The sequence below is a fragment of the Pipistrellus hanaki genome (assembly GCF_964339955.1).
Source record: "Pipistrellus hanaki genome assembly, chromosome: 13".
Classification (NCBI taxonomy): Eukaryota; Metazoa; Chordata; class Mammalia; order Chiroptera; family Vespertilionidae; genus Pipistrellus; species Pipistrellus hanaki.
The window spans coordinates 10268246-10292479 of record NC_140515.1 but is presented as its reverse complement, the minus strand read 5'-3'; the positions used below and the strand labels follow the sequence as shown (position 1 = coordinate 10292479).

At 41.3% G+C, this 24234-nt stretch overlaps 1 protein-coding gene across 2 annotated transcripts in view; it reads left to right on the top strand.

The window, feature by feature from the left end:
- Positions 1–24234, top strand: part of TAFA1 (TAFA chemokine like family member 1) — a 481796-nt gene that overhangs the window by 451511 nt on the left and 6051 nt on the right. For both annotated transcript variants that reach the window (XM_084901728.1, XM_084901729.1), the window contains exon 4: positions 23914–24038. In XM_084901728.1, coding sequence (XP_084757854.1) covers positions 23914–24038 — 125 coding nt within the window. The remainder of the gene's footprint in view (positions 1–23913; positions 24039–24234) is intronic.

The following is a 24234-nucleotide window of genomic DNA, read 5'->3' as shown; positions in this document are numbered from 1 at the left end:
TATTTGTGTTCTAACTCTGCCAATCAGTAATTTGAGCTAATTACATAAATGTGAACATTACCTTCCTTATCAATGAAGTTTGGAGTAGCCCAGGGAGTTTCAAATGTCGAAACCAAGCACTGTTTACATGATACCCTGGCCATTCGTTTTCAAAATGTAATTCCCATTAGTTACTTAGATCAATAAAAGCAGATAGATATACTTTGGTCTCTGTTCATGTGAGAAAGTACCTCTGCGCATCTTTACCATGATATATTATTTCCTATTTTATCTTCAAAATTCATTTCTTTTGGAATCCTAAGCATTTAAGGCCATCAGTCTTTTAAAGAATATTGGAGGTCACCCAAGCCATCTTAATAATGAAATTTAGGGCTGAAGTTAGCTTTCCTCTTTTATTGGTCATCACTGATAAAACTTGATTGCTTAATATTTTTTTCTGGACATTCCAGTACTGGAAGCTGTCTTCCCAATTCAGTGATTAAGTGTGCCTTAAAATACCAGAAAGATGACTTCTCAGTCTGTGCTTTTTCATCACGGAGGCACAGCTGAAACTGAACTGTCCTTCAAGTAATGTTTGCCTTGCTTTATACATTTTATATTTTGAGTGCCAGCTGGGAAACTTAAGCTACTTATGTTGTAGCTTGTTCATATTTTAGAGTTTCACTTATTTACATATTCAATTAATATGTCTAGTTTTTTATTTCTTCAATTAATGTGTCTAGTTATGGAATTGAAGTAAAAGTGGCCTTAGATTGAAAGCAGCCAGGGTATTGTGTGGCTTCTGGGGACAGAACTAGCTCTTCTCCTTCCTGCTCCTCGAAGAGACAATCACAGAGAAGGAGAGGAAGAAAACGAGAGCAACTGAGATTATTCCATTGTGTCCCTGTGTAGGAGTCACAGCACTGATGATAAATAAGATCATTTGAGGTGATTACAGACACAGAACTAAATAACACTGAGTCCTGTAATCAAGTAATCTGCAGTAGGAGGAGTGATACAAACACTGAGCAAGCCTCCTCCAAGCTACCTCTGATGGAGATGTAAACTGAAGGAAATGTCTGGTGAGGACAGACTGCTTGCTTCTGCCAAAAGAATTAATTCACTCCCAGAGTCTACTGAATTGCACTTTCCAAACACCGAACCATGGCTCAGGAGGAGAAATTCATCTGATGGAGAAACAGCATTACTTGACATGACAGAGACCTTGCTCTCCTCAAAAGTGATCATTTCCAGTATCCTCGTTGAATCTTTGATTGGCCACAGCAAGCATGTCAAACTCCAGCCCTTAAGCTACATGCCTTATTTATTTGGCCCGTGTTAGCCTTTGAGTTTGACATGCTTGGTACAACAACTGCATTTAAGAAAAGCCTAGTTAGCTGGGACCGGTTTGGCTCAATGGATAGAGCGTTGGCTTGGGAACTAAAGGCCCCGGGTTCGATTCCGGTCAAGGGCATGTACCTTGGTTGCAGGTATATCCCCAGTAGGGGGTGTGCAAGAGGCAGCTGATCGATGACTCTTTCTCATTGATGTTTCTAACTATCTCTCTCCCTTCCTCTCTGTACAAAAATCAATAAGATATATTTAAAAAAAAAAAAAGCAAAGCAAAGCAAAGCAAAGCAAAGCAAAGAAAAGAAAAGAAAAGAAAAGCCTAGTTAATGAAGGAAACTGAAAATTTCCACAATACCTAAAATATGCCCAGCTTCACCTGCCCTCACTCACTCACAAACACACATGCACTTTTGCTCCAGAATCCAAGTCAGTAATAGTTCCCAGAACACAGCATTCCAACCCACACCTCGGGGGTGTGCACAGCTTTTCTCCACTGAGATCACCCAACTCTACTTTGCATCAGTCACCACTTATCTCAGGCATCAACCTCTAATAAGCTCTGGAGGGAATTGCTTCTCTGATTCACAATTCTGCCCGTGAGCATGAGCAAGCTGTTCATTTTGTAATTCCCTCCTCTCTAAAATGGGATAATAGTGCTCACATCCCAAGACCATTACAGGATTCAATTATAGAACCAATGCAATTCAAGGAGCACAGTGCCCAGAGCACAATAAGAATTCCATAAATGTTTTTATTTGATTATTAACTATTGGAGAATGGTATTTTGTTTGACAGCGTGGACATCATACATGTCCATTATCAGTGCCATCAAAAACCAACTTTAAAAGTAAGCAACAGCTTCTGCAAGTACAAAATTACACACTCATTACATGACAGGTGGTATTAAAATTTGTTGAGATATATTATGCAATTCAAAGCATTTTAGATAAAGTAGCAGTCTAATATAAGTTAATAGATTATAATAAAATGACATGTTCTTTACATCATACAATATAATACTTTATAGCAATATTAATGAACTATTCACATGAAGCATCAGAGAGGAAAATGGTTATTTCTTAACATCTATGTTCTTCTATGCTTCAAACTGGGCGGTTGATTTTCTACTTATCAATATGAGAAAAAAAGAAAGGTTCAAGCTATTATTTTGTTAAGTAGAGAAGAAATTTCTTCCAAAAAGGCTGGAGAGCTTCATTCACAGCTCCCCATCAGACAGCTGAGGGTAGGGAAATCCCTGCTGCCTTTACACTGCCTACTGACACACAGGAGTCTAACTACAGGATTGGTAGGACACAAATTGGCATCTACTTCACATCTGTGACTGAGATGGCAGTGTCATGAAGGAGTTCTAAAAGCTAATTATAATCCTTAGGGCAAACAGGGCCATGTGCCCTAGAGGTAGGTATCACCGGTAGCTAATACTGAAAAAAACTGTTCATATCTTACAGAAAACATTACTTCCTCACCCCCCAATAACTGAAAAATGCAACATTAGGACAATATGGAAAGACAGCATGTGAGTTTCTTGGAGGCTCAGAAAAATAATTCAGAATAAGCCAGTTTGTGGGACAAGGGTCGATCTGATGGTGGACTAAAGAGACCCACTGGAGATCTAAGCAACTTCTTATAAGTTAAAATGAAGGAAGATGCAGTCCATCCCTGACTCTTCCCTTCCATTCTGGCTGGCAAGGTGAGAATTCAGGGGTACCAGTGTAACCTCTAAGGGTGAGAGAGGAGAAATGTCCATGGACATGAAATAAACTATCTGTAAATTATAAATCATTTAGAATGAATGTATGTAGAAACTTCCAGAGGTGAGGAAATCCAAATCCAGTAACAGAGGAGGACCCAACAGCCAAGATGTGTTCTCTCCCTGCTGGTAACCCTACAATCACACAACAGGAACATCCCACTCCTTCCAAACACGTAGGTGGGTAGTGCCATTTTTTCATCTAAACTTTTTTGCCAAATGGTCTCCATAAACAGAATCATTTTGTTGTCCTAAGTATTAGCAATGGTTATCTTTATGCTCCCTACCCCAGGTATTTTATTCCAAAATAATCATAATAAATTTTGTCTTAATGCCATTAGTATTCCAGTGTCTGTTCTTGTAGAAGTAAGATTCTTGTGGTTAAATGTCTTTGGTTGAATGTTTGTCCCCAAATCATTAACTACTGTAGACTCTGAGACTGAGCTAGCGAATCATCCCGAAGCAAAGAGCTTTGTGAGATCTCTCACAGGCAGGTTAGCAGGAGAGCACTGCCCACTATTCCCTCCTTCCTCGTGTGATTTCATAGGAAACTCGAGGCTGTCTTCCACCATGCTGAGTGGAGAACTACTGTGTTTCTCTGAGTCTTGGCTGGGATAAGAGCTATGCTGCCGGGCTTTCTGCATAGCCCAAGTCCTTCTGTTGCCCTCAAGGGCATGTGTTTCTGTTTCTCTTGCAGTGAGTTGGCTTCTGGAATAACAGAGCATGGGAAGGTCCCTCCATGAGCCCTTTTGAGAAGCTATTTTCTCTTCCTCTAATATGGATGCCTGTGCTTTCTTTTTGAGGGACCAGTTTTCCAAACTGGCTAACCCATTTCTCAACCATGTGCTGGCTCAGAATAGCAAAATGCATTGTTGAGTGACTCTCTATGGTGTCATTTTGTGTTCAAGCCAGGTGGCTGCTGGCCTGCCTGCCCAGAGGAGGCACTAGGCATTCCAGAAATGAGAATGGAGCTGCAAAACTCAGAAGAAAGTTCTGAAAAGTGCAATCAAGGTTTTAAAAATGTTAGCATTAAGTGGAAGCCACACTGACACTCTCCCAGGACCAAACTGGAAATACAACTAATATACAGAAAAACCATCCTGAAAAATCAACTCAAGACCAGCTGGAGAGAACCCCAATAACCAAGGATGGAAAGTAGACACTGCATAGAGACTGGTAGGAAGTGTGAAAATGTGAAAGGGTTGGTCAGGCTTCCACAGACAGCAGCTGATGGTCCAGAGGGGTATCTCAGTTTTGGGGCCGTGCCACTGAGAACTCTGGAATTGAAACCCCAAAATGAATTCCCAGCCCAGAGAATCAGAACTGAGAAAGATACCCATAAAATATCTGGTTATGAGAAGCAGTAAGGGTGCTGTCTACAAGCAAGAGATGTCTGGAAAGCAGGCACCCACTTAAAGGGCCAGTGCATAAAATGGCATGTGCAGCCCCTCACCTTAGACTCTGAGAGATGAAGGGGAGAGTGACCTGGAGCTGTGTGAGGAGAGCCCAGGGTTGGGGTTTCTGGACTTGGAGCTTGGAGGGCAGTCATTCCCTCATGCTGGGGAGGACATCTTTCTCCTGCTGACTCTTGCTAGCCAAGTGATTTTTGTCTGGGGGTTCATTCTGCTTCAGATAGTCCTTATCTTTTGGGGGAGGGAGAGAATGGACTTGCATGGCTTTTTCTTGTGAAACTGCCCGAGAAAGGAAAGCATGGAGTCCAGATAGTTGGTGTTGGGCTCCAAACAGCACCTGCATCGCCTGGGGCTTTTCAGAGCGCCTTCTGCAGCTGTGGTCAGAGAGCAGGTGTGGTCAGAGAGCGGGTGTGGTCAGAGCGCTGGTGTGGTCAGAGAGCTGAAGTGGGCATGCCAGGCGGGGCCCAGGGCTCCTTCAGTGGTCTCTCTGGATTCCGGAGGCCATTCCATTTGAATGTCTGCATGTTCAGAAAGACCCAAGTCAAAGTTCTCAGGGTTAAGACCACCCACCTCAGGTTGGTCAGAGTCATTGTCACTGAGGGCGAAGAGGGAGTCCAGGCTTCTGCTCCCCTGACCGAGGTTCTTTATCAAGTCCCTGCATGGAGTGCCACTGCCCACCTTCAGCTCACTTGCCAAGCTGGTGGGAGAGAAGTCAGCCACCCTGAGCAAGAGATCCTGCAGACATTCTTGCTAGGACACATCTCCTAAAATCTCTCCAAAAAGGGAAGTGGTTCCTTCTCCAAATATTTGGCAGCAGTTTTCAAGTTGAATAAGCAGAGTATGCTTTTGTATAACTTAGATTTCTAGACCTGGGCTGGAGGAGTAGGAGGCTGCAGAATGCTTTCAGCGATGCACAGCACTGAGTTAAATTTGGGCATCTGATTGGCTCAGGGGGTTGATCAATCTGTGTACTACCCCAGAAAGGTGCCTCGAAAGCTGGTCTAATAGACTCTGAATTGCATTTATTTTCTCCTCATCATGTCCTTGACCAATTGCACAGCCTCTTTGATGACAGAGATCTGATAACAACATAACGCTAGGAGTGTTCATAAAACAGCCTTTCCAACAGCTGCTGTCACAGATACTGGAGTCACAGTCCAGGTCATTCAACCTGGGGATTCAGTTTCCCCTTCGCTCTCTGCAAGATTTCACATGGGCTGGCTGTCAGAAGACGCCTTTTGTGAGGGTCCTTTCTGATTAGGGAAAGAACACATTCCCAGACAGGTTTGGGCAGATGGTCATTCTCACAGTTTCTTGGCAGAGACACTCCACAGAACTGTCCTGGCACAGGAGCAGGTGGTGACATGGACAAGTTACCCAGGTGAGCACTAGAACCCTGCCATCGGCCAGCTTTCTGACAGGCTTTCTACTGGCCTGAGTCGCTCAGCTGCCGGGCCACCATGGGGCAGCTGGGCTGCAGGGTGAGCTGGCACTGCATGTGCCTGGGGCCGCTATTGGGAGAGAAAGGGCTGCTGAAGGTAGAAGGGCTAGGAGAGGGTGGAAGGGGGTTGATCTAACAACTTTTGACATATGTGTACCCCTTCTATAATTTTCATAACGCTGAGTACCCCTTATACTCATGAGTACGTAGAATTAGGCGCAGCTAAGCACAGTGCAGTGCACATCCCCACCAAACTCCAAACTCCGGTGCAACACGTACCCCCACCAAACTCTTCCCGTACCCCTGGTATACCACATTGCATACCACACTTTGGGAAACACTAATAAGAGATGGTGGTGCCTCTGGTCTGGTCATGAGGGAGGGTAAGGCGGGAAGTTCTAGAATTAGAACTAACACAGGGCCTGGGCCTCCAGGGTTCAATCCCTGCTGTGATCAGTTGGTGCACCCCCAAGAGGCGGGCAGGGAGGACTCAGGGGAGCGGCGATGGTGGTGTGGTTCCTGGGAGGGGTGGGGAGGAGGGCTCAATGTCCTCTCCTCCTTGGTGCCCAGGCCTCCCTGCTGTAGACACCTGTCGGGGAGGAGGATGATCCCAGCTGCTTTAGAGTCTCCTCCTTGTGGGCAGATGTTCAGGGTCTCTAGGCTGCGGCCATCTCCACAAGTCCCCAGGTCCCAGCCATTAATCCCACATGGACAGCTCTTCACTGTGAGGCAGAGGACAGGGCCCTGCCCAGCCAGCTCAGCAGTGCAAGCAGCGGGAATATAAATGTTATGATTTCAAAGTATTAACCACTGCACTGACCACATAGATGGCAAGTACATTATAATCACTTTTATTCTGTCTAGGAGTCTAGGAGCTTCTGACTGAAATGTATTCAATTGGTCCTTCGCCCAGCACAGTACCAGGAGTGAACACAGTTTTGTTTAGTTGAATTATATCTGGATGTGGTCAGCTGATGCTTACTTGTATAATAGCAACAAAAGTTAAGATTTCTGTACTGAGCATTGGTCTGGGGCTTTATCTGTATTAATTCCTCCAATTGTACAATCCTTTAAGCTAGGTCCTAGCATCTTAGAGATCAGAAAACAGGTAGAAAGATATTAATCCTTTTTCCAAGGCCAAGCAGTATCTGGCTATGAATTTGAAGCAAGGGAATCTGACTCCAGAGAGTTCCCTCTTAACATCACTGTAATGAATCACTGCTCTAGAAATCCATATAATAGGTGTATGTCTGGGTGAATATATATAACAGATTGTTGCCAATTTATTTCGTTTAATAAGCTTTTAAATTAGGAATACTCCTATTTTCTTCAACACCATGTGTAATTATGTTAATCTGGGTTCTTTTTAAAACAAAACATATTTTATTGATTTTTTTTTTCATACTAAGTCATATTTCATTGGTGAATTTTTTTTTTTTTTTTTTTGAGAAAAGCTGTCATCTGGAAAGTGAACTAAAATGGTTTTTGAACTTGGGCACTTGGGCTATTGTCAACTTAAAAACTCAGAACAGAATTTTCTATAAAGAAAAAAAATGTTCTTTAGACTAGTCTTCTTCCTAAATATTACCAACTTAAAAAAGATTTTCAGAATTTCCCTATGTCTCATACTCAGGAAGAGAGAGATTTTTTGGTTTCTACATGTAGAGCAGAAAATAATAGTAAATAAAAAATAAATAAATAAGTAGTAAAAGCATTTACTTTACTTGCTATACATTCCTTTGGTGGCCGATTTTTAGTCCTCTCCAAATTTCTTTCTTGTGCTACAGCAAGTCTCAGAAGACACTTCACCATGAGAGAGATTTCTACATGTTCTCCTCTTTGGACCCAACAGCATCAGATCTAAATGAATCTCAATAGTTTGTAAAATGGAATTCAGTTTCTCTAGACCATAACAGTTAGTTACTGTCACTCCATTGTGAGCATATCTGGATTGTAACTAAGGAACTCAGCATTACCTCTGGCACTGAAGCACTCCGGAGATGACTAATTCACATACAGCTGTGCCAGTTCTGTACCTTCTGCATCTGTGTGTTGTAAAGGATAATGTGATCGTGCATGCAAAGCAGAGAGACACAGAATGAGAGCAGAAAGCCACTCTCAGGATGATCTATAGGCCAGAGGAAATCTGAATTTTTTAATTCAAATGCAAAAAAAAAAATAAGCATAAACCATTCTTTAGTCATAGTGAATATTTACAGAAGTGGAAAGAAATGTCAGTGATCTAGCCTTGGGGCAGTCACATATCTAAATCTATTCCCATTCAGTTAGCTCACAAATACACACTAGTACACCGAGCTCCCTTGGTCTTACTTAGGTGGCAAGTTAGGCAAGCATCCCGGCTGCAGTACCTTGATTAGTAGTAATTATTTTTTTCTTGGATATAAGAAGTCTGGAGGTATTGGCTATTGACATAGGTTCAATCACATAAGTGCCAGCATTACAGCAATTTTCCTGAACTTTCCTTTATGATAGTCAGTGAAAGTGCAGCTGTCATTTAAGTATTTGAGTATTTGAGACAGGAAGTGGGAGGATTGATTGAGGATCAGGCCAACATCGACTTTGTGGAGCTGGAGCCTCGGATGACCCCAGGTACATGTCTGATGATTGGCATGTTATTAGTCCAGGAGACCTTCAGATGGGATGCGACCTTCCATGGCAGCCAGTCAGGGTTCCAAAGAGCAGCAAGCCCCCAGCACATGTTTGCTAATGTCTAATTGGCCAACCTACATAACCAAACCTAGATAAAAGAGGGGGAAATAGAGTTCACTTCTTGATGGGGGAAAGACAAAGTCACTGTGCAAAGGGGTGGGGAGAGAGAGAGGAAGAGTTTGTGGCCATTTATATAGTCAAAAGTGGGAAATTAGTATTACTGACATAAATAGAAGGTAAATTCTAAAAATAAAAAATGAATCAGCATAACTAAGTCACTATTGCTATAGCAGGAAGTTTTCCAAACCATCACAACTACAGCTCTCCTCACCTGTTCAGAGGTCCTCAAGCCTCAGATTGAGAAGTTCCTGCCAGTGTTGCTCATAGGTTGAGCATCGAGCTCTGAACCAAAAGGTCACCATTCAATTCCCTTTGGGGCACATGCTCTGGTTTCAGACTCGATCCCAGAGTAAGGCATGCAGGGGATGGCCAATGGGTGACTCTCTCTTATCATTGATGTTTCTGTTTCTCCCTCTCCCTTCCTCTCTGAAATAATTATATATATATATATATATATATATATATATATATATATATATATATATATATATATATATAATTTTTTTAAGAAAAATATTGTTCAGGCAGAAAAGTAGAGGATGTGTAACTTGAGGCAGTAGAACTAGAATTCTGAACTTTCTGCAAATGGATACATCTGAAACATTACTGTGTTTATGTTCCTTGTCTCCTCTGGTTCTCTAGCTCTCCAGATACCATTATTGACATGAACAAAATAACTTTCAAAATGCCACTAGTATGAGTTTTCTTTTCATATCTATGTTGGCAGGTGTTTTTTCTTTCTATATTTTAATTGCTGTTGACATTTTATAGTAACTTCAAGTTTACAGCATAGTGGTTATACATTTGCATAATTTACAAAGTGATCCCCCAATATGTCTTGTACCCACCTGGCACCACACATAGTTATTACAATATTATTGACTGTATTTTCTATGCTGTACTTTATATCTTCATTACTGTTTTGTCACTGCCAATTTTTACTTTTTTTTTTATAATCCTCATCTGAGTGTATGTTTTTACTAATTTCTTGGAGAGGGAGAAAGAAAAAGAAACATCCATATGAGAGAGAAACATCTATCAGTTGCTTGCTGTACACACTTCAACTGGCGATTAAATCTGCAACTTAGATATGTGCCCTGACCTGGAATCAAACCTATGACCTTTTGGTTAGGAGACAATGCTCCAACTGAACCACACTGACCAGAGCCCAAATTTTAGTTCTTATACCTTCATCTTTTTCACCCAATCCCCAGCTTCTAACTCGGCATCTATCAATCTGTTCCTTGCATCTATTTATATTTTGTTTGTTCATTTAATACTTTATATTCTACATATAAGTGAAGTATTTAAAACTAAGAATCTTACATTATTTCTCATTTATTTATATACTTTGAAATTCATATGTAAAAGCCCTGCCTGGCATGCTTTTATGTAGTTCATGCTACCTAAGTGGTGCTAAACACAGAGCAGATAGTCTATTAATATTTTCTGTTAAGTAAAGCTAAACTCTTCTAAAATATATAGACAATTCCACAAAAAATAACCATGCTAGTTGTGTTCCATTGTGTGAGGGAAAATAGAGAAAGCAGTATTCTGTCATTTTCTATTTCTCAGGTCATTGGTAAGTGAAGAAATATGCCAAAAGCTATTGGGCAGTTCTTGTAAAATTACAAAAATAACAAATTATAAAGTTATCTTGCCATTTCAAACCTGTACACAAATAAATTAGATCCAAACATGCTCTATGCTCAAGATTTACACATTTCATCCTCAGACGATAGTCAGGTTATGCATTCTGAAGTTCAATCCTATATAATAAAGAGGTAATATGCAAATTGACCCTCAAGCCCTTGTGTCACAAGATGGCCACCCCTACATTATCACAAGATGGCCTGCAGGGGAGGATGGTAGTTGGGGATGATAAGGCCAGCACAGAAGGAAAGTTGGGGGTGACTGAGCTAACAGGGAAGCAGGTAGGCATCAATCAGACCTGCAGGGGAGTGGTTAGTGGGCTATCAGGCTGGCAGGCAGGCAAGTTGTTAGGAGCCAGCAGTCCTAGATTGTGAGAGGGATGTCTGACTGCCAGTTTAGGTCTGATAGGGGATCGGGCCTACACCAGCAGTCAGACATCCCCTGAGGGGTCCCAGATTGGAGAGAGTGCAGGCTGGGCTGAGGGACTCCCACCTCCTAGTGCAAAGTTTTATGCACCTGGCCTCTAGTTATTATAACAAACCTGAAGGTATCAAAGTCTCTCCAGAGACTGCATGAGTGCAATGGCTTTAGAGCTGGCTGTTCTCTTAACAAGCACCTATGAGAGAGGCAGACAAAGCAGTGAGAGCCATAAGCTTACACCCAGGCCTCACCTCTACTAAGATGCCCATGTTCTCAGTTATAATTCAGCCAACCACCCATGATATCCTAATAAAATAAGAGAAACAATTCCCTGGGATATGGCTTCTAAGACAATAGGTGAGCTCAGGGTTAGCGATATTTTTCTCCTACTTGCTAACAGTTTTTATAGATCTGAAGGGAGCTAAGAGGTTTCACAGATCGTGTTCTTTCTCCCTGGTCTAAAGTCTCCATCAGTGCCAAGAGTATCTCATGGGGAGTCTGAACTTTTCTTTAATCTAATCCATTTAGAAAATGACTCACAATTTATTGAATAAAGTAGAGAAAATTGACACCTCTTCATTAGGCTGAAAAAGTCCTTTTCACAGCTGGCATCTGAAATGCATTTTCTATTCAAATGTTATTAATGTCAATCTTCTTTAGCAGAAATGAGGTTAAAATAAAAGACCTTACAATCAGTGTACAACATTCCCATTGCTACTAGGACTGTGTTAGCCCTGGTTTCTCAAAGGAACCTGATGCCAAGTAATTTAATTTGGGATCAGTTGAAAAGTGAGATCAATAAAAAGTGATATTTCAACATATCAATAACTATAAAAGTTATTAATTTATATATGAAAAAAGAGAAGGGTACTTACCTGACAACTGATTATAGCAAACCTCTAGCAATTATAGCAACAATTATATTATGGAACCTAATGACCTTAGAAAGTACTTTTTTTTTCAAATTGAGGAAATACTTGGATATAAATATATGCCTCTAAATTTGTAAGACACAGAGAGCTTAGCACCAAAACATATACCAATGTTCATGAGGGCTCATATCTTCCTTGTAAATATCATTTTTTAAATCTTCCCTTTTATTTAAAATGCAAATCCATTTGGAAGCTCTTTTTTATACCCATAATCAAATTAGAGTAGCTGTGAGGGCTGCCACAGCTATGAGGGCCAACCCCTTTGCACAAATTTTGTGCACAGGCCTCTAGTATACTATATTCATGGATTGATAGAATTAGCATCATTAAAACATCTATATTACCCAAATAAATCTACAGATTCAATGCAATCCCTATTAAAATACCAACAGCATATTTCACAGATCTAGAACAAATACTCCAAAAATTTATATGGAACCAAAAAAGACCCCAAATAGCTGCAACAATCTTAAGAAGAACAAGGTTGGAGGGATCCCAATACCAGATGTCAAGTTTTACTACAAAGCCACCATAATCAAAACAGTCTGGTACTGGCACAAGAACAGGCATATAGATCAATGGAACAGAACAGAGACCAGAAATTGAACCAAGCCATTATGTTCAATTCATATTTGACAAAGGAGGCAAGAATATACAAAGGAGTCAAGACAGTCTCTTCAAAAAATGGTGTTGGGAAAATTGTACAGATACATGCAACAAAATGAAACTAGATCACCAATTTACACCATACTCAAGAGTACATTCAAAGTGGATAAAAGATTTAAATGTAAATTATGAAACCATAAAAAGCCTGGAAGAAACTATAGGCAGCAAAATCTCAGACATCTTTGTGTTTACCAATACATCTCCTAGGGCAAAGGAAACTAAGGAGAAAATAAACAAATGGGAAGACATCAAAATAAAAAGCTTCTGCACTGCCAAAGGAATCATCAACAGAATGAAAAGAGAGCCCACTATATGGGAGAACATATTTGGCAATGACACATCTGATAAAGGGTTAATATCCAAAATATATAAGGAACTCATACAACTTAACAGAAGGAAAACAAACAATGCAATTAAAAATAGGCAAAGGACCTAAATAGACACTTCTCCAAAGTGGACATTCAGATGGCCAAGAGGCATATGAAGAAATGCTCAGTATCACTGATCATCAGAAAGATTAAAATTAAAATGACAATGAAGGTTGCAATGAGGAGTGCAATGGCTTTAGAGCTGGCTGTTCTCTTAACAAGCACCTATGAGAGAGGCAGACAAAGCAGTGTCAGAATGCTCCTCACAGCTGTCAGAATGGCTATCATCAACAAATGACAAGTGCTGGCAAGGTGTGGAGAAAAAGGAACCCTGGTACACTGCAGGTGGGAATGCAGACTGTACAGCCATTATGGAAAACAGTAAGGAGTTTTTTCACAAAACTAAATATGGAACTGCCATTTGACCCAGTGATCCTACTTCTAGGAATATATCTAGATGACCCAAAATGCCAATCAAAAAGCACAATTTACAACAGCTAAGATCTGGAAACAACCCAAGTGCCCATCAGTAAATGAGTGGATAAGAAATACCTGGTACATTTACACCAGGGAATACTATGTAGCAGTAAAAAAAGGTAGCATATCTTACCCTTTAAGACAGTATGGAAGGACCAGGAAAGTATTGTGATAAGCGAAATATGCCCTTCTGAGAAAGACAAGTGTCACATGATCTTACTCATATGTGTGGAACCTAATGAACAAAATAAACTGATGAACAGAGTGGATCCAGAGACATGAAACAGAGTGCAGAATCTCAGGGGGAAGGTGGGGGAGGGTGGGTGGATGGGAAGTAATCAACCAAGGACCTTGTATGCAAATATGCATGGCTCAGGGACACAGACAATGGAGCAGTGAGGGCCTGAGGGGAGGGAGTGTCTTGCAGGACTGGGTCAATGGGGCAAAATACTTTCAACAATAAAGATTTAAAAAAAAAAAAAAAAAAAGAGTGACAACCACAATGATAGGAATTCCAGTTATGTTCTGAAATTGAAAGATTCTCCACACTGAGATGGCTAAACTTAAAAGATAGGAATGCTGTCAGGAACATCCATTTACACAAGGCATCAGATATAGCATGTTTTAGTTAGTTGGTTGGCTTGTTGGTTTTGGTTTAGACTTGAAGTCGGGAAGGTCTGCCTGACAGGCTGTTTAAGACCCACAAAATCAATTGGTCTGGCCCTGCCAAAGAATTAGGGGTGATTTAATTACATGTTTTACCAAATATAGCTGGCTACTTTTTAAGTTATAATTTTGTATGGCTGGCAAATTACATTATAAATATCCAAATGGCCCTTGGCAGAGAGAAGGTTCCCCACCCCTGACTTAGAGCCTCCACTAGGCTTGACCTCTTCATTCTCTCTTCATGTCAGTTGAATTTCTTTGAGAATAATTTCTTCACAAAGAAATTGAGATTTCATTGCTATATTAGATTTGCTCTATATATAGACAAGATGAACTCTGAAGGCTGGCAGTTGGCTGGGTTCACCAGCTGGCTAAGCCACATGTTTCCATATCCCCAAAAGAAAAAGAAAAATGCATGCCTCACTGATATTAGGAATTCAGTGTTGATGAAGCTGTGCAGAGAAGTGGGTATTTTTGGTGGAAATTGCAGTTAGTACAATTTTTCTGAAGGATAATATGATCATATATAACGTATATGGGCACGTTATATATGGATAATATATAATGTATATTATATATACACATGTTATATATTATATAACGTATATGTTACTAAATACTAAACCCCTTTTTACCCTTGAAGAAGTTTTATTCCTTGTAATTCATTCTGAGAAAAATAATTAAATACATTTGCAAAGAGTATATGTTCAAGGGTTCATTCTTTCTACCAACAAACCACCAACCATACCCACAAAAATGACAACTTAAATTTCAATAGGAAAGGAGTGTTTAATAAATTAAGTGGTTAAATAAATAAATCCAGAGTCCTGCTATGGATATTATTTAGGTGTTAAAATAATGATGCATTTAATTCATTTATAGTCAAGGAAAAATGTTTATGATTCTGTGGTTAGGTTTTAAATTAGAGTACAGTATGCTATATAATCTTACTTTTACACAAACATTATATTACAAATTGTGTTCATCTATGCATTTATTCAACTGTTTTAAGAATAAATATTGATCACCTACTACATGCCAGCACTGTTATAGATGTAGGAAGACAATGTTCAAGCCTTATGAAGCTTACAGTCAAATGGGAGGGAAAATTATACACAAGTAAACTGAAAATGTGTGAATTCAGGTAGTAGTACTGTTATGAAGAAAGTCATAGCAGGGTGGAAGGGAAAAGTAGCAGGGTGAGGTAGGTGTCAATTACTTTAGGTAAATGATCAAGAAAGAACACTCTAAACAGGCACAACTGAATTTAGGCTTGGTCAATGTCAACTCTGGGAGAACACACCCAAAACAGAGCATGAGCCAAATAAGAGATCAGCAAACCTCTTTATCAAACAAAAAGTGATTTTGATTTTGTAATATTCTGCTTATGTTTTATTGTTAAGAAATTTAACAAGGAAATGTAGAAAAAGGGACAGGTTACTAGATCTTATGAATTTAAAATTTACAAATTTTGAAAAAGTTCCTCTTTCCAAGGGGTGGGGAGATTGGGAAAAAATGTGGAGTGGAGTGGGGATGGTAGAAAACATGACCAAAGAGATGGGAGGGTTCAAATAGCATGGATCTTTGAAGGATATGTAATAAGGTGCTTGTAATTTAGTCTATGTGATGGAACCCATTGGAGAGTTTTAGGCAGAGAAGTGATATGAAATTATTTGCATTTTAAAGGATCATTCTGGATGCTATGTTAAGAATAATCAGAGAGCCAAAACTGGTTTGGCTCAGTGGATAGAGCGTCAGCCTGCAGACCAAAAGGTCCCAGATTTGATTCCAGTCAAGGGCATGTACCTTGGTTGCAGGGATGTCCCCAGTAGGGGGTGTGCAAGAGGCAGCTGATCGATGATTCTCTCTCATCAATGTTTCTAACTCTCTATCCCTCTCTTCCTCTCTGTAAAAAAATCAATAAAATGTACTTAAAAAAAAAAAGAATAGTCAGAGAGAAAGTCTGAGGCAAAACATATGTAACAGTCTACCTCCACCTAATGAGATTATGGGTGATGTATATTTCCTTTTGACAATCAGTATGCTTTGAATTCTAAAAAAGAATATACACTACATTTAAACTATGCAGGAAAATATAAAGATTTCTTTGGTTGAGAACATCAAAATGTATCTCAACAACCACAACAAAAAACTACTATCTATTATGAACTTCAAGTTCACACTTAAATATTTTAAATACAGAAAAAAATGTTAAATATGAAAATAAAGGGAATGTGAAGTAGGGTACTTACTTAATATGCGTAGTTTTTGTTTGTTTGTTTTTAACCATATGTTAAAGTTATGTACCTATACAAATACAAGAAAACGTGCTGAATTTAATTCTAAAATAAAATCATCAATTTAGTGAAAGCAAGACAAGCATCCAGTGTTTGACTTATGAGTGGATGGAGGGAAAGCATTTGCATGTACAGACATCTCCCTTCCCCACAGGAAGGCACTCCAAGACCCCCAGTGGATTCTTGCCACCACTATTAGTACCAAACCCTCATATTCTGTGTTTCCTGTACATACATGCCTATGATAAGTTGAATTTATAAATCAGGCACAGTAAGAGATTAACAAAAATAACTAATAATAAAATGCAGCAATTATAAGAATACACATTTGACCCCGGAACAACATGTATTTGAACTGTGCAGGCTCACCTATACGTGTATTTTTCAATAAATACCATTCATGTATTTTCAACCACAGTTGACCGCAGGTAATTGAAACTACAGAAAGCAAAATCATGGGTAAGGAGGGCTACTGCATTGACAATGCAGAATAAGCCAGGGCTCCAGCCCTGGTGTTCAGTTTGAGAAGAAGAGTATTGTTACTGGCAGGAATTAAGAACACTTCCCTGATTTTGGAAAAAGTCTCTAAAAATTCCTTCTCACCAGAGTGGACAGCTTTTGTCAAAGAAGAGGAACTGTACCCCTGCCTTCTGATAAGACAGGTTGGCACAACCCATGACAATTAAAAGATTTATTTTATGTTTTGCATATTACTTTCAATTCCTGTGAAGTTAGTCTTATCCTTATTAATATGCATATATGCTTTAATATAGGAATTATTTTGTTGATTACTTAGTTGTGAAATTATTTTATCAATGAGAGCTTCTCTTACCACAATCACCCTGACAACCTACCGTAAATCACATCTGCTTTTTAGTTTCTATTATAGCACATTGTAATTTTTTTGTGTATCTCTATTATTCAGTATATATTATCACATGAGTGCATTTATTGTAATAAGAGACTGCATTCCACTTTATAGTATAAACTGTCTTTATTCCCAGCACAGCAGCTAGCAAATAACTTTTGAATGAATAAAAGATAACTTTCATCTTTAAATACAATTAAGAAAAACTACCATTCAAGAAAATTGTATCATACTTATCTTCTGGTTTTAAATACTGCCCAGTTTGCAACCCACACCCTCACCTGCAATCTCACCAACATTAAATTGCCCCAGTTTGAAAAGCATTGACTTTGTATTGGAGAGCAATGCCAATAACCCCATCATCAGCTGTTATGACTTGGGATATATTGTAGGCAAAATGGGAATAAGTGATGATGGAATAAGTGATAAGTGATGATCAAAAATGAGCCTAAACTTGTTCTTGATTGATGTACTTATAAACTTGGTATAGCAAACACACAATACAATATGCAGATGATGTAGAATTGTACAGCCGAAACCTACATAATTTTATTAACTAATGTCACCCTAATAAATTCAATAAAAAACAAATATATTGTGAATCATATAAGGAAATACAGTCTAATCAGTAAAAAAAAATAATATTTACATCCAAGAATTAGTATAAGCTTCCATTAAAGATAAGGCATTAGGTCTCTAAAAAAGTAATTGTATGGATACATACATAGCTGGATAGAGAGTGCACAGATAAATAATAGTAATAATTGCCATGTGTCGAGTATCAAGTTTATTAGGCATATGCTAAGTACTTTATCTCATCTAGAATTCACTATAAGCCATTGTAATTTCCAACTCCATTTATAACTCTGGAACCTAAGACTAGAAATGAGGAATTTTCCCAAGACATACCGCCAGGAAGTTGTATGGTTAACATCCAAACCCAGGTTCTTCTATCACATGCCCAAGAGCTTAGCCTCAATCTTTACACGTGCCCCTGTATAAATCCTATCCTGGAATGTGTGCTCAGAGCAAAGAGGGAGTTTGGAATGACTGCAGGCATAGCATTCAATGCCTTTGCTTTTCTGATTTCTTTGATGAAGACAGTAACACACAGAGAGCCACTGCAGGTCTTTTGAAAAAGAGCATCCATCATAACACCTGTTCCAACCACCTGTGCAAAGGGGAGGCTACAGAGCGAGCGGCCCAGCCCCTGCTGGTGGAGTTCCAGCCGCTGCTTTAAATTGCATGAAAGGTTGCACAAAAATGAGCCTAAACTTGTTCTTGATTGATGTACTTATAACCTACTTCTGGGAACATGAATGAAATGATATGTTCAACCGTTTAATTTATGCTGAAACTTTCATCAGTCATGGAAGTGAGCTCAGAGTTTGGCACAATATCAAAGAACAGCGGTTTACTCTCTAACTTTGTGATGAATGCCTTCTCCGCTTTGGAGTGATTTGGTTCTTTAGAGTAATAACGAGGCCACCGCTGCCGCTGCTGTTGATGATGGTGCTGATAGCTAAAATTTATTGTACATTTACTAATGCCAGATGCTCCGCCGCTGCTTCGCGATGCATTTTTCATGTGGTCCTCACCATCCTTTGATACAGGCACTATGTTTTCTTTCTCGTTTTGTTTCATTTTTTAATCATTTATAAGTTGCAAACCAGTTTTGACATATTCGATGCCATCCGAAGATGAATGCAGCATGATCCTCAAGGCGTTCACTGCCTGGCGAGCAGGCAGGAGCATGAGCGAATGGCTGAGTCCAACGCGGTTGGGGGTTTGAGTTACTGGGCATCATGTTCCCTCGGTTGTAACTCAGCCATTCTTCACAACCACAGAGCAGGCATCCAAAAGCCAAGCCCTTGTCCCTTCTCGGTTTGAGGCTGTGATGCTTACTGACACTTCAGCGGCTTGCTTCTGTCTGCTTCCATCTTGCACGTCACTGCCAAGGTGATGGTGATAGGTAATGTTAGTATATTAGTAAATATACCAATGCCAGATGCTCTGCTGGTGCTTTCCAGGCCACCCCTGTAATAGGATCTTCCCTTTGCTCACCAATAGGAATCTTTGGTGACTTACCATTCCTTTAAAAATTAAAATTAAAAAAAATAAATAAAGCTCAAACTCCTTGCTTTTGAGAGCTCCCTTGTTTAGGTTCCCTCTGGCTGCTGTCCACTGGAGCCGGCTCTGCTGGCACAATGCAGGGCTTGCTGCTGGCCCAGCACCTGGCTGGTCTGTGCTTCCTGTGGTAATGCAGGCCTCAACGCTTATGTGCCCCTGTGGAGACGCTGAGCTGAAGTGTGAGCTCTGAGGGCAGGGCTAGGTTATGTTATTTTATAGTCTCCACAAATTGGGGAGTGCTTTACATAGGAAAGCACTGAATTAAAACTCAAACATTATTTCTATGGAAATTATAGAAAAGGACTACACTTCTTAAACAATGCAGTGTGTATTTGCTGTGTGTATTAAGCCCCTGCTTATTAGTACCCTGTTCTGTTCCCACAGGAAAATGCCTCCAAGCAACCGACAATAAGATAGAAAGGATGTGTGCCTACTTAAGGGTTATCCCTGAAAGACAGATGGATTCTCCGTTAGTCTCTCTTTTTCTCTACAGCAATGTGACCCGGTGTAAGGGTGAGATCGAGACTCATGATGAACGTGGCTTTGGTGGTTTGAGACTCTCTCAAGGAAAGCTGAGCTTTCTTTACAAAGTTGAAGATCAGCTATTTTTCTGAACATGGCACAGTCACCTAGCAAATCCCAGAACCCCGGGGTTAAAGGCACCTTTCAGACCCTCGTTTGTAATCGCCACAGATTAGAGAGAGGGCTTTCCAGCTGAGAATTTCACTAACTTGGTTCTTCTCAGGGAGAGACGTTTTTGCAGAATTATGCATCCACCTCCGAAGTTTCTCATGGCTTCCAAACGTATTCACTAGTGGGAATTTTATTAAAATTCTGTAACTAATGAAATTAAACCATGTGTGGCTCAGACTAGGAAGAACTAAGCATAATATAAACTGCCTTCTTGCCTGAATTATTTTTAAATTAACTTAATTTTACAAGAAACTAAATGTATTTCTTTTTCCACAAGTGTGTTGAGGTGAAATTTATTTTCCATAGTAATAGAGCAGAGAGCGCTCATTCAATGACTCAGCAGTCAATAAATGCTGTTAATTCTGTGAACCCTGGACACAAAACTGGGATGAGCGAGCCTCAGAAGAATGAAACCAGGAGCGCTGTGGTCCGGCCCGCCTGGGTGCTAGTGTTGACTGCACTTCCTCCCTGTCAGCTGGGACACGGTTTCAGCTTTCTCGCCTGCAGAATGGGTTCAGAGTACTCCCCACTTTCGGAGGTTGCTGTGAAGACTGAAATGATTCTTTTAAAGCACCTAACACAGAAACATATAAAAAGATTACAAAAAGTCAGTTATCATTTTATCATTTTTATTATAATTCAAGGCATATAAGACTTTTTAATATTAAAGTTTTATTATGATAAATATATTCATAAGAAAAATATTACAAAAATGGTTAAAGAGCATGAATATTAGCTCCTTTTTGTTAACCAAAGATTTTATGTAGCTTCCAGTTTGGGCGAAGAGGAGGAATTTTGAAATTCTCTCTTTGTGAAGCTTTTTAGAGACAGTGCAGGGTATACGAGTTATGAAAATAACTAGGATTGAAGACCACAGCTTGACCTGGAGCATGAAGAGACACGTTCAGATGACCCTGCCGTGTACAAATCAGACATGAGAGTGTCGAAGGCATCTTGAGGGAAACCAGAATGAGCTGGATGCTGGCAGGCCAGAGGCAGGGCCAAAGCGGTGCTCTGTGCAGAGCGAGGTAACGGGGTTTGGAGTGAACGGCAGGCCTTCAGGCGTTTTTCCTCTCAGAAAGCCCTTTCTTCCCCCAGAGCCAGGGGGTCTCCACAGTCCTAAGGTGAAGGGGATATGTGTGCTTTCCGTATTCTTTTCCCACGGTCTACATTCTCAGTGAGAAGATATGTATGCTTCAGAGAAAGAGGAGCAGTTTGGTTAGCTTGCAACGAAGCAGGTCAGCTCAGAGGGGGCAGAGGGCGGCCTGGAAGGGAGCAGGGCCCTGCAGGCAGGCGGGCAGCCTCTGACCAGTGTCCCTGCGCCTCTGCAGGGAGGGGGTGCTGGCAGAGGCAGTAAGATCAGGGGGTTTCGTTCTCCATGGCGAGGATGCAGGGCAGGGATGCTGACATATCAGGTGAGCTTTCAGTGGGCACCGTGAAGGTGACAGCCTGTGTGACCCAACGCAGCGAAGCGGGCTCACATTGTGGGCGTGCGGGAACACTACCGGCAGGAATTCTAGCTGTACCCGGGGATTGGGCCTAAACTGGCAGTCAGACATCCCTTTCATAATCCTGGACCACTGGCTCCTAACCACTCATCTGCTGGTTGGCCTGATAACCCCTCCTTGCCCGCCCCCGCTGCCGGCCTGGTTGCTCCTAACTGCCTCCCTGCCCGCCTGATCACCTGATCATCCCTAACTGCCTATGCCTACTGATTGCCCTCAACTGCCCCCCACCAGCCTGGTTGTCCCCAAATGCCCGCCCCCCCCCCCGCCAGCCTGATCACCCCAAGCAGCCTCCTGCTTAGTCATTTGGTCACTCCTTACTATCCCCCCTCCTGGCCAGGTCTACCCACACAGCCTGTTTAGTTGTGATGGTCTTAGGCTTTTATATAGATAGATTGTCACATTGTAAGTCACATCAATAAGAACTCTTTCCCCATGATGCAGGGGGTCCTGGATTCACATCCTGCTGCTGCTCGAGTTTCCCAGAAATGTGCTATGGATGTGGGCAGACAGGGTTGTGGGAGGGTCTGACTTCCTGGGCTGCCATGTCTAATGGGTTGCATTTTACATGGTTTGGTCTAACCCACAGATAAAGCACAAATCCAATACAAACAAACTACCCTTGGAAAGAGCCCTAGCTTTCCATGTAAGAGAGTAGACAGGTGATCCTGCAGCCATTTTCACCCAAAGACTGAGGAAGCCTGGACTCGGAGGAAGGGAGACTGAAGGAGGGGACCGGTGTGCTGCAGGGAGGAGGGCGCAGCCACAGCGGGAGATGATGACCTTGGGGAGAGGGGTCAAGTGCCCGCTCCTCCCTGCAGGCTCTTCTCTGCTCATCCTATTACTGCTCTGCAGCCTTAACAGAGGGCCTGGTTTCTCTGTTTTTGTGAGAAGGAAGCGTCATGATGGCTATTTCCAAGCGAGGCGTGAGTAGTGATGGTTAGGCCCCTGCCCAAAGGAGCCAGGCCAAGAGATGTTGTGAGAGTTTAAGAAATGTTATCACACTCTCTCACGGCGGCAGAGACCAGGGTGTGGTGTCAGCGGGCAGAGGAGGGGGAGCAGGATACTTCTGTCTCTTCTAAGGTCCCTCAGAGTAGCCAGTGAGACCAGGTGCAGGTGGGGGCCATGTGTGGGTGGTCACTGGAAACTGGGTGAGGCCGTTTCCTGGAAGCCCAGCGCCCTTCATCGTGAAACCTACAATGAGAATAACAGGAAAACCCCGGGGAGGGGCAAGAATGTGCCTCACAGTGATGATGTAAAGCACTACACTTCAGTCCTGCAAATCAGCCAGTCAGATGTTTAGAAGATTTTGAATGGAAAAGCTAAGCAGGCCCTGGCCGGTTTGGCTCAGTGGATAGAGCATTGGCCCGTGGACTCTAGGGTCCTGGGTTTGATTCTGGTCAAGGGCACATGCCTGGGTTGTGGGGCTTGATTCCCAATGAGGAGCGTGCAGGAGGCAGCCAGTCAATGGTTCTCTCTCATCATTGATGTTTCTATCTCTCTCTTCCTCTCCCTTCCTTTCTGAAATATATATATATATATATTGTGTGTGTGTGCGTGTGTGTGTGTGTGTGTGTGTGTGCGTGTGTGTGTGTGTGTTTTAAAGAAAGGAAGAAAAGCTGAGCAGGATTTGGGACAGCCAGCACCTGGGGGAGCTGCAGAAATGACTGGTTCTTGTCCACAAGAGGGCTTTCACTCCGGGCGCTAAGAAAAATGTGGAGCTTCCTCACTCGTGCTGAGTGATCAGCCAGCGCTTGTGTAAAAACCTCATCATCTAAAAGAGTGGGCTGTCAACATCCCCTACATCCCTGCCAGCTTCCCCCCGGGCCCACCTGGATGTGGCTGGGAATGCAGGGCTGTTCCATCAGGGACTTGGCTTTTGAAAGTTTCACCCACATCAAGTCAAACATCCTCAATGGAAAACACAGCCTGCATCAAACATACTTTTGACAGTAAACAATATTTTCACTTATTATTACTCCTTTTTCTGCAGGTTTTCTTTTGTACTTTCTGTCTATTCATTTTTTTCTTTTCATAGGCTGTTAAAATTCTCACAGGCCCTAGGTCTTGGAATAAACCCTAAAGCTGGATGAATAAACTGGTCTTTCGGGGGGGGGGGGGGGGGCGGGAATGGCTGTCATTCTGAACAGCAATGAGCAATTTGTCCCCTTCATTGGAAAGAAATAGTACACAATTTTGATTTTACAAAAAAAATAGGAAGATAAAACTTCTTCCAAAAATTAAGTTTTTCCAGTCCATATCATCTCATCATACTGGGGAATTTTTGACAAAATGCTGTTTAATGAAACCATAATTATATTTGCATTGTAAGGCATAAATTTAAATCTTATCTTCTAAATAGAGCATTGTTAGCCAGCTGTGGAAGGGTAAGGAAGACCTGGTTGCTTCAGAGAGCACTACATCTGCCAGCGAGCCCCAGCAGTGCCCAGGCTGTCTGAGTGAATTGCAAACACTTGTTTCCTGTTTTTGAACAGCCTCCATAGTGATTGGGAAATGGTGGTGTGAGATGGAGCCTTGTCTTGAGGGAGAAGAATGTAAGACACTCCCTGATAATTCCGGATGGATGTGCGCTACAGGCAATAAAATTAAGACCACAAGAGTAAGTTCATTAATTTCAAATGTCTCGTGCATGTTACTAATGATACTGTTTTCCTTTGTGTTGTACAAATATCATCCAGAGAAGGTTTGAACAGGGGAGTGGGGGAAACCTTTTCCTCAACAGAAACTATGCTTTACCGTTCTGACTAGTGTCCAGCCATCAGCAAGAAGCTACAGATTGAACTTAACTTTCTATA